The sequence below is a fragment of the Pteropus alecto genome, unplaced genomic scaffold (assembly GCF_000325575.1).
Source record: "Pteropus alecto unplaced genomic scaffold, ASM32557v1 scaffold50, whole genome shotgun sequence".
Taxonomy (NCBI): Eukaryota; Metazoa; Chordata; class Mammalia; order Chiroptera; family Pteropodidae; genus Pteropus; species Pteropus alecto.
In genome coordinates, this window is record NW_006431918.1 from 8,171,134 (window position 1) to 8,182,167 (window position 11,034).

The 11,034-nt window shown below is 42.5% G+C and overlaps 2 protein-coding genes across 9 annotated transcripts in view; one reads left to right on the top strand and one right to left on the bottom strand.

The window, feature by feature from the left end:
* LRBA (LPS responsive beige-like anchor protein) overlaps positions 1-11,034 on the top strand; it is a 558,252-nt gene that overhangs the window by 542,369 nt on the left and 4,849 nt on the right. The window contains exons 56-57 of the mRNA XM_006906268.3: positions 3,002-3,103; positions 5,839-6,035. Of these exons, the coding sequence (XP_006906330.1) occupies positions 3,002-3,103; positions 5,839-6,035 (299 nt within the window). The remainder of the gene's footprint in view (positions 1-3,001; positions 3,104-5,838; positions 6,036-11,034) is intronic.
* DCLK2 (doublecortin like kinase 2) overlaps positions 4,129-11,034 on the bottom strand; it is a 153,843-nt gene continuing 146,937 nt past the window's right edge. For 7 of the 8 annotated variants that reach the window (XM_015600706.2, XM_025042829.1, XM_025042822.1 and 4 more), the window contains 2 exons: positions 7,747-7,862; positions 4,129-6,009 (listed from right to left, as the gene is read on the bottom strand). The gene's annotated coding sequence lies outside the window, so the exon portion shown is untranslated. The remainder of the gene's footprint in view (positions 6,010-7,746; positions 7,863-11,034) is intronic. The other variant, XM_025042797.1, reaches the window with a different exon arrangement.

The following is an 11,034-nucleotide window of genomic DNA, read 5'->3' on the forward strand; positions in this document are numbered from 1 at the left end:
TTTCCTGAAGTGTCTAACCTGCTTCCTGGGTTAGAGAACATTGAGCCAAACTTTGAAGCCAAAGTCCTAGCATTAAACAGTTCTTTATTTAGAGAGCAAGCCCTAGGAAAAGAAGAAATCTTTTTTCACTTTTGAAATTACAGTCTACGTACGTGTATGTCTCTTCCTGACTTGTGGAGGGAAAAATGACTGGTATAATGTGGATTATTGGAAACTAGTTGCTTCCTGGGTTAGAGAACATTGTGCCAAACTTTGAAGCCAAAGTCCTAGCATTAAACAGTTCTTTATTTAGAGAGCAAGCCCTAGGAAAAGAAGAAATCTTTTTTCACTTTTGAAATTACAGTCTACGTACGTGTATGTCTCTTCCTGACTTGTGGAGGGAAAAATGACTGGTATAATGTGGATTATTGGAAACTAGTATTTTGCAAGTAAAGCATATTTATAAAAATTTTAACTGAGTTTACAGAAACAATGCTTATATGTTAACCCTCTTTATGGGATTAAAGTGAGGCTTACTAAACTCTAACTTTATAGTCATAGAAAATTCTCAGTATTTCAGTTCTTTTATATTAAAGAAATACAGTTGATAGCAATATTATCACTTCCTCCCCATGTTCCTGAGAAAATTTTCTTAGATCTAGAAAAGAAAAAGTTAGTACTGACATGCTTAAGTGACAATGTCCTCTGGGTCTGCCATTATCCATCTGTCCTGTGTTTTCTTTGGCTTACACTTAAGATTTTTAGTTGCCATCAGTTTTCCTTCAAACCTTCATTTTCCACTGAGGAATTCCAAGACAATTCAAGTTAAAACACAAATCTCACTCTCCCATAAAATGGTAACTTAACTAAAACAGAAAAGGAAAAAATCACTGAAAATGTATGCCTTAGATCTTAATGATTTTAATTCACGATTTTAAAAAAAGTTGCCAGTAGATATAGACATCATTTCAAAAATAACATGGTATTTTTGTGGAACATAGAGCATCTTGGGAAAGGGTGAAACCATGAATGAGGGTAAAGTATTGGTAACTTTTAAGAATATAACATCTATTTCTAATTTTTGTGGCAAGGCTTATCTCTAACAGAAAATTAAGTAGTTCAGATTGGCTTAAACTATGTGTTTCTTTTCTTAAAAATTTCCCCAAATTTGTATATTTTTCAAGGAAAAAAATGCTCTTATGACAAATTCTTTCTTGTTTGGGAAATATCAAGTAAACTTTGTAATTAAGGTAGGTTTCTCTCCCCAAAGAAGTTTTTAAACTGAATCAAATGAAACCACGACCCCCTTGTTCCCCTTACCCCTTTGTGTTTTCGTAGGTCTTTTGAGGTCTCCCCTTGTCACCAAGCAGGTAGGCCCCTTTCCAGAGTCAGGCAGCGTGGAGCATCACCAACGTGATGCATAGTTTGCTCTGATGCCACTCGACTTAAATTTCACTCACCAAAAGCCATGAAGGACACTGCGGAAACACAGCTGTGCATCATGTACTCCAGTAACACATTGCAATAATTACATGTAATGGCCAGACAAGTAACTGCAGGCTCCAGGTGGAGTGGATCTGGAGGCACAGAAACTAGGCCCCTCTCTTCATAGTTGAGGCTCCTCACCTGTTTTTGGTCGTGGATCTCTGTGCATTCAGAAAACCTATTTTACTTCCTCTCCTCTCCAGCTCCCCACCCCCGCCCCAGCAAAACATAGGCATGCACATATATTTTGCATGAAATTTCAGAGAACCCATTGGCCCGTCGTAAAAACCACTGAAGTTAATTTTTTTTGGCTTTTCCAAGGACAGTGGGTTTCCATTGGATTTCCTCCAACCTATCAGATCTCCCTCCGCAGAGTGTGTGACTTGTTCCAAGGATAGCCAAGTGTCTGGGGTTAGGATGACAAGTTATTCTTTTCCTCAGAGTTCCACAGCTGGTGGTAGTGACCTACTTTCCAGGCAAATTTCCCCCTTTTGGATTACACAGTGTCATTTATCAATAATACTATAAAACCAATCCAAATCAAGGAAATCAGAATGCTAACAGAATCTTGCTCTCCAGTCTCATTTATGAAAAAGCTTTTTGTGTCTTTGTCCTTAGTGACTATAAAAGTAGAGGACTAATTTAGTCTTAAAATAGTAACCTTCATGCTAAATATGGAATTCAGTTTATCCTTGTGGCTCAGCAGAAATCAAGCCGATTATCATTTCACTTGTAATTACTGGGCCCGTTCATGGTTTGGGTTCCTTTTTGGCCAGTTTTCTCTCTAGTTTGAAACAAGATACAGAATGACTTCTACCTGTGAAAGTGCTCTGAAACAGCTCCCATTGTTCAGGTATTTCTCCTCTGTCCTCCCTCGAGCCCCTCCCCTAATTTTCAAGCAGTATTAGTAGAACTACATGTAAGAATCATTTTTTTCCTCTTTTGTCTTTGAGTGAATCATAGAGAAATATACTAAGATTTGTGTATCAGGAAAATATATGAGCTTAGTAAAGATAATGGATATGTAAGAGAGGGGGCTACTTTGAGATATCGTGAATCCTACTTCAGACTCTTAATTATGACAAGGGGTCTCAGTGGCCCACGGAGGAGGTGTGGGGGAGGCAAGAGAGAAGGCAGCTGCCTTTCTATGAAATGTGAATCAAGCCTAAGTCCCTACTTTTATGTTCACCCATCCACTAATCATCTAATCAAGGGGCTTATATTTTTATTTCGAAGGTGCCTGAGACATTTTCAAATCTAGATTTCTGACTTATTTTACTGAGGTTCAACCATTGCTGCTTGATAATCACATAAGGATTAGAAGTTTAATAACATGTGATCTTCCAACTATAGCATATAGTTTGGATCTAGTCCCAAGATAGGATTTTTAGACACATTCCCAAGCTGTAAATAAGAGATGTAGGCATTATGGGAATTTAAGAACAAGTTGTTGATTATTTAATCTGAGTAGAGGGAGGTAACCCCTACATGGCCTTGAAATAATTTGGTTTTTTTTTAATCTGTTTTTTCCCCAAAGGTGGGACCACCACTCCTCGGGCCATTTTGACAGGCCATGATGATGAGATCACTTGTGCCGCAGTCTGCGCCGAGTTGGGCCTGGTGTTAAGTGGTTCTAAAGGTAAGTCTGGCACTTTTATACAATGTATGTACTGTTGGGTGCCTTCTAGTAACAGATTACCAAAGATGAATTTGGAACCTTTTTCTCAAAAGCTGTGCCATTTGTTTTGGTAGCCATTAGCCACGTAAGGCTGTTTAACTCATGAAATAAAATTAAAAATTCAGTTCCATGGTGGCACTAGGCGCATTTCAGGTGCTCGGTATTCACATGTGACTGGTGGCTACCATGGTAGACAGCACAGATGAGAACATTTCCATCACTGCAGAAGCATCTTTTTCACAGCATTGCTCTAAAGAGAGCGGCAGGAACAAGGGGTATCTTTGTACATTTGTTCATTGTTCTGGACTTTGGCAGCACTGGCTTCCATCTCATACCTGAGTGGACACTCCTGACCCAGTCTGTTTTAACTTCCAAATCTCAGGACTAAGCAGGAGCCAGAACAGCACCAAGAATGGAGTGGAAAGATACGTAAGCTGGTCTTGCCTGGAGCTTTGTCCTCGTAGCATCATCGTATATTTAAGTCAAAGATACTAAGTGAGCTTTCCAAGAACACACGCAGCAAATCAGGATCTGACTAGGAACAGGGCCGTTTCCATTCCATTGCTTATTCCATCATAAGTCTATCCACCTCTCTGTCCCTGTGCCCTAAGCCAGGGTCTGAACACAGTGATCTCATGTGTTTTAGGCTTATCTGGTGGGGAAGCCTAGAATATTTGAGTAACTTTATCTGTGTCTTAAACTATATAATATTTAGTCTAGCTAACAAGATTTATTAAATATTCAAAAGATTGTGTTTAAAATTTCATTTGGTCAAAACAATGAAATAGTAATACCTATAGCAAAAATTCTATACCAGCTGGAATTTTTGCCTTGTTAGAGCCAATAATTCCATCTATCCTGAGCTAACCTGAGTTCTTAGATTATAATACACGTGATCCAAATTAGGTATGTAAAATGAACCTACCATATTACAGGCTGTCTTAGCTTTCCATGGTGGTGTGGGACCAAAAAATGACCATGCAAGCTGAAACCATGCAAAATGATTTTAATAATCAATGGAAAATTTTGATTGGTCCACGGACTTTAAATATTCTTTACATACACACATATATATGGACACGAAAAAATAGTAAAACTCATTTACTTAGTACACTGTAATGTAAAACATTAGAAGCATTGGGAATTAAATTATTTCTTTGTGAGGACCTTATCAAGAGCACTTCGAACAGTGCTTGCTGCCTTCTCTTTGTGTAACTTAAGTTTTCCACACCTTGACTAGTTGTCATACTCCTCTGAATCAGCTTCCACATTTTATCTTCTGTGCTTTATCCCCGAGGGTTCCTTTAATGTGAAGGTTTTGCCGGCATCACTTTTTCTGGGACATCACCATTTTTGTTACGACCACTTTCCTAATTTATGTCAGTAAGTTCACCTTGACTGGTTTCCGCTGGCCGCGGACCGACACTGTCTGAGCAGTGTCGGCGTTCCCACAGTCCGCTCCTTCTCCTCGCTTGCAGTTTGATCACTTCATTTCCTCACCGCAGTTTCATCTTTGTTGGCCAGTACCCTCTGTGTCCATTCTTGCGAAATGTCACATAGGTGTATCACTGGAGACAAGGAGGCAACACAACTTTTCTTAGTTTGCTGTCTGTGCATGAACTGAGTAACAGACACACAGTGGCCACTCACTGACCAACTTTGAAAGCAGCGATGTGGTTGGTCACCAATCACGGTGCACATCTGTTGTTTACATAGTTGTGTACTGAAGAACTAGCCACGAAGTGTGTACTGTGCACAGTTACTCTGATAACTGAAATTGACACCTACTGGAACTGTGCAAAGCAAAGACTGCCTGGATGTATTTGAGAACAATAAAAATGTAAATTTACTGAGTGGTCAAGAAACAGCTGAGAGCCTCATTTTTAAAGGGCATGCTGTTAGGAGTCCTGTGGGCAACAGGTAACGATTCCATGCAGCCCCAGGTGATTTAGCCTGGAGAGCAGTAAGGCATATGTACTCCTTTACTCCTTTTGTCAGACTCACACCTCTTAGAACCTGCTCATCACGCAAGCAGTTCCCGTCTTCCTCAAGCATCTCGGCCTGATTGTCAGCCTGAGATGCTAGGGGTGGTGGGTGGTACTGTTTGCTTTGGGGAGCAGCTAGGAAGTAGACTCAGTTTTCAAGAAGTGGTAAAAGGATCTCTGAATTCATCTGGGGAGGGGGTGGTGAGAAGGTGGACTACCACAGACCTTCTTTCATTGTACAGTAGCAAGCAGTGAGAGAGAGGGACACTTAGGCCTTCAAAAGCTGCCCTGACGAGGATCCCAGGGCCGTCAGGACCCTGGTGAGATAGGGGAAAGGGGCCCATGTAGGACTGAAGCCCAGCCTTTCTGGAAGCTCTTCTAGGATTTGAAATTTGTCCTGTTCCTTTCTGAATTCCTCGAGTTTTTAGTCACCTCTAGGAATAATGAATTTCATAAAGTAACTTTGTATCTTGAGGAGGAGTGAACTTGAATGTATATGACTCAGCGTTCTCCTCTCTCAAGTGAAAGGTGAGATCTAGCAAGCATGCAGAGGAAATTTTACAAATAACATATAAGATGCATAATTTTGAAGGCTTTCTACAACTGTAATATGGTATTATAATCCGGTTTCATCTGTGCTCGAGATTCAGATCACACGTCTGTTCTCATTACAAAAATGAATTGTGTCTTTTGTTTCTTCTCTTTTCTCAGAAGGACCATGTCTCATACATTCCATGAATGGAGACTTGTTAAGGACTTTGGAGGGTCCTGAAAACTGCCTGAAACCAAAACTCATTCAGGCTTCAAGAGAGGGTCATTGTGTCATATTCTACGAAAACGGCTTCTTCTGCACATTCAGCGTTAATGGAAAACTCCAGGCCGCTGTGGAGACAGATGATAACATAAGGGTGAGTGCTTTACAGACTTTCTGGCATTCGAGATTTTTACCTCAGAGTGTGGCAAGTGAAGAGGGAGGGGGTTTGATAAAGAAACTTCTGATGAGTCGCTGAGTCTCTTCGTGCCAAAGAAAGAAAAAATCAGGTAGCGCTTGGATGAGGCTTATATACCTCACCAACCGTGACACGTCCCAGCTGTGCTGACTGCATTGCTAAGCTGGAATGTTCCGTTCACGAGGTCACCAGTGAAGCCCAGGTGAGCCTTCAGAAGAGTAGTTTTGCTTAAGGTCTTGTGAAGCCATTCTGAATGGCTTTTAAAGAAAGATGCTGCACATTGTTTTCTGAGTATCAAATCTAAAATAATGCAATAGAGTACACCTAAAACTCTCCTTTATAGAGTCGGTTTCCTCTTTAGAGGTTGACAGTGCGAGTGGTAGGTATTATGACTATTTCGAATTAGCTTCAGTTTTTACTTTTGTGTGACTAACAAGACCCAAACTTGCCAAGAGTTGGGCTTCAAATTATGATGCAAATTGGGCATTTGCCCCTTGGTATACAAGGAACGGTAATGCTAATGGGTCTTCCAGAGTCTTGCTTCAGAGCTTTTCAAGACTGGGCTCCATAAGAGTAAGGACTGCTCTTTGGAGAGGCTGTTTCCTGGGCGCTTCCTCTCTCACCTCCAGACTTCTTGGTGCAGCTTAAGGTAAAAGGGAAGCTGTGGTGTTCCTATCATTTTCCAGAACAGAGCTGGGTGTGCATGTGAATCGTGTCAGTGAGGGGACCCAGCGCTTGATGGGGGTGGGAAGAGGGTCGCAAAGGCCTCTGCTTGCCGCGTGTGACTTTAAGCTGGCCTGGGCGTTTTATCTATTGCTGTTCGTGACCCAAGACAGCTTAGATGACATAAATTCTCCCAAATCTAGTCTGAACACCCCCTTCTCTTAAGTTAATATTGGGGTCAGGCAGTATTAAGGAACAAAATCCCTAAATATAGATTACCTTCAGGTCAAAGGTACTCACTGCTTCTCTGCCCTAGGATCGATTTAATTTAGTAAACGGCTTTCTTCTCTCCATGCGTTTCAGTGAGTTCTCCCCATTGCATTTTGACGGCCTCCACCACAAAGGCAGGCCCCCTCTGCTTTTATCTTTCCCTCCCTCCCCGTAATACTTCATTTAAACCAAGTGCACAGCAGAGGATTTTCCTCCTTTATTTACAATAATAATGTTGATAATCTGTCACCGAGTTGTGCTTATGTTGTCAGCTACACTAATAAATCTGTAAAATAATTTGAAATCCCTTGCTGGCTAAATCAATTTCTGTGGCCCGTCAGTACCAAAGGCTCAGGGAAGTTCCTTGAGGCAGTATTGGAAGGCTTTCTGCGGACTGTTCATGCACACTCGTTTTCCCGCCTCTGCAGTGTTTCCCACTGGATTTTAGGCTTAAACAATCCACTGCTTTTTTCCAGCACATTATCGTACCACCTGGTAAGTGCTGGCACCTGAGTGATTAGTGAGCTTGCTAGGAGGGGAAAAGGGAGAGGAGAAAGTAGAAGAGACAGAGAGGAGGGATTGTGGAGAGGAAGCAGAGAGGTGAAAGTTGCAATGAGAGGAAAAGTGAGAAGAAAGAGAATGGGAAAAGGGGAGGAAACGAGAAGAGAAAGAGGAGACAGGAGACTGGCAGGCGGAGGAGGGGAGGGGACCCAGAGGGCGAAGCAGCCTTACGCACATGCGGAGTGACGAGTTCTTCCCCAGCTCCTCTCAAAACCAGCGCGGCACTCAGGATTTCAGAGGTCGAGAACAACGTGTCTCTGGGGTTCTCTCAAACTCCAGTCTCAGCCCAACCTGGATGTTGAGGAGCCATATTACAATTAAGAACTTTGCGAATGCCAGTTTGGGTGGCAGGTAGGATGCTGTCTAGGAAACGGGGCCCTGGCTCTTACCTTCAGGGGAATTTGACAACTCCTTTACAAGAAAGGCTGAGAAAATATTTTTTCCCCTTGGCAGCCATCTGCCTTATAAAAATGTGGATGATGATAAATGTATAGTCTTAAAAGTTCCATGTTTTATGTAATTCCAAACAGAACTAGGATTAGAGATTCTTTACTAGAACAGGAAGTTAAAGATTAATGGTTTTAATATAGCACTTATCCAGTAAAAAACCTCAAGTATAAAACTCAAGTGAACCATAATCATAAGGTTAATGAATTTTTATCAGCTGAATTTTATAAGTGTAGCAAATAATTATTGGTCCTAGTCTTCATTACCGTTCCCAGAGCGCCGCCCCCCGCCCCCCGAGATGGCCATTTGTGAAATGCATGGAGGAATAGGGTATTGATTTTTACCTGTATTGAAAAATCTTACTATTTGCATTTGGTTAAGATTTAGAGAATACTTCTTATATGTAACTATCTTCCACACATGGGTTTTTACTTAGATGTATTTTTGTGTTCTTAAAATTAAGCTATATTTAAGAGCCCACTAAAAGTTGGCATTTATATGAATGTGAATTGAATGGCTATGAGACCGTCCTTTTCTATGATTTAAAAAACTGTCAAAGAGTAGTTAAAGACTTAAGGCAACTATACTAAAACTCGGTGGAAAACAGCATAAATTTTTCAGAAGTTAGGTTCTTTCTTTCTGGCTTGCTAGCACAGTCTAGTCCCACGCTCACTGTGTCCAGGTGGACATAAGATTACTGGTGTTTGCTGTAACTTTAGAACTTTCAGTGCCACCTGGCTAAAGAAAGGAAATGTGTTAAGTTAGGAAAAGAAAGTTTGGAGGGAAAGGAGCAGGAAAGGGTAATAGGATTAGCTCTTGGGGTAGGGAGGGACCTTTTATATCAGGAGTTGGCATACTTCTGCCATAAAGAGACAAACTAAATATTTTAGGCTTTGCAGGCTCTATCCTTATAAAAGTAGCCATAAACAAATGGGTGTGGCTGCACTCCAATAATCTGTGTTTATGGGCACTGAAATTTGCAATTCATATCATTCTCACATGTCATGAAATCTTTAGATTTTTTTTTTAACCATTAAAAATGTAGAAAGTCATAAAAACAGGCAGTGGTCTACATTTGGCCTGTTCTACATGACTGAAGAGCGAATTCCCTGTCTACACTTCCTGTTCAGCACTGGCAGGCCTGAAGCCAGTCCTGGGGCAAGAAGAAAATGCTTACCTGGGGTTTACTTACTTACTCTAGAAGTTGGGATTCTCTACCAAGTTGTCTTCCCAATTGCTATAAAAATCCCACAAGCCTGGTGAAGATGCTAAAGCTATTATTGGTCTCTCATGGGGCTATAGCCCCAAGTGCAGCAGTGTGTTTTGGGGGATATGAGGTCAGCTAACACCATCTGACCAGCCTCAGTACAAAAAAGGGCTTAGCCCGTCCCCTGCACAACTGAAGTGGTGCCAGGAGGCTCCTCGTTTTAGAGTGCTGGTCCCAATCCACAACACACCCTTTAAACAACATTCATAAAACTGGAAGAGTTTGCCACCTTGCCCTTAAAAAGAATTTTTAAAAAAATGGGTTCTGGTCAAGATGGCAGAGCAAGTAAACGCTGTGCTTGGCTTCTATCACAACCACATCAAAATTACAACTACAGAAGAACCATCACTGAGAATTGCCCGAAGTCTAGCCAAATCAAAGTTCTACAACTGGGGACATACAGAAGCAGCCAGTTGAGAATTGGGAGGGATAGCTCGGCTACGGCGCTCCCTGCTTCCCAAGGAGTAAGGGGTCCCAGCCTCACAACAGGCTCTACAGCCCAGGGCTCCAGTGCCAGGAATAGAAGTCCCTGTGACTTCTGGCTGCAGAAACCAGAAGAGATTATGGCTGAGTGAGACAGAGGGCAGCTAAAGTCTCAGACGTCTTCTGAAAGGGCCTTGCATGGACTTACTCACTCTGAGCTCCAGTTCTGGGACAGCAGCCAGAAAGGCACCAGGGACATATGGGGAGGAACTGAATTGTCTGCCTTCAGCAAAGGGCTAGAGAGGCAGCTTTCTCCCAGACAGAAATGCTGACAGAAGCCACTGTTCTTTTGTCGAGCCCTCCCCTGTCCTAGTGTGCAGAGTCCAACGGATGCCATGTCTGAGTCTCCATCAACCTAGCTAACACCATTCACTCTGCCCTGGTGATTCCCTGAGACCCCACCCAATTTGTGGGCCTTCTCAAGCCAGTGGCTTTTCCATACAAATGGCCTTTCTTGGCTCATGATGCAGACATTTCTAAAAAATCTCTTAAGGGGTTGCAAACCACAAACAAGCAGCATCTGGCTTCAGTATGCTCTCTACCTCTTGCTAAATAGCCCCAAATCCAGCACTAGCAGCAGCTGGTCTCGGTTCGCAGCTTAGCCTCTCCCAGGCACCTCCAAGCCCAGCACAAGTGGCATCTACGTGCAGACCACTTTGTAGTGGCCCAAGCAGGGCATGGACAGCAGCTAAACTTGGCCTGCCACAGAGCCCATCCAAAGAGGCCCAGCTTCAGACCACACAAGCGCACCACCTAACCACCTTCACAAAAGACACACCCAAAGGGAAGACTGGGCAGGCACCAGAGCCTGCTAAAATAAATCATGCTCTGTCAGGTCAGCCCCTGCAGAACAGATTCTCCACTGTAGTCACAACCAGTCCCCACAACCAATCAGCCTGACATGCAAACAGCAACCAAGGCTCAACTGTAACAGGCAGGCCCACACAAGGGACATACCTGGAGCACCTGGCTCGGGTGATTAGGGAGACTGCACCACTGAGCCCCACAGGACACCTATTACATAAGGCCACTCTGCTTAAACCAGGAGACATGGCAGCTTTACCTAATACATAGAAACAGACACAGGGAGGCAACCAAAATGGGGAGACAGACATGTCCCAAAATGAAAGAACAAAGCTCCAGAAAAGAACAAAATGGAGACAAGCAATCTACCAGATGCATAGTTTAAAACACTGGTGATAAGGATACTTGATCTCAGTGAGAATGTCAACAAAGAGGTAGGAAACACGAATGAGGACAGAAAAC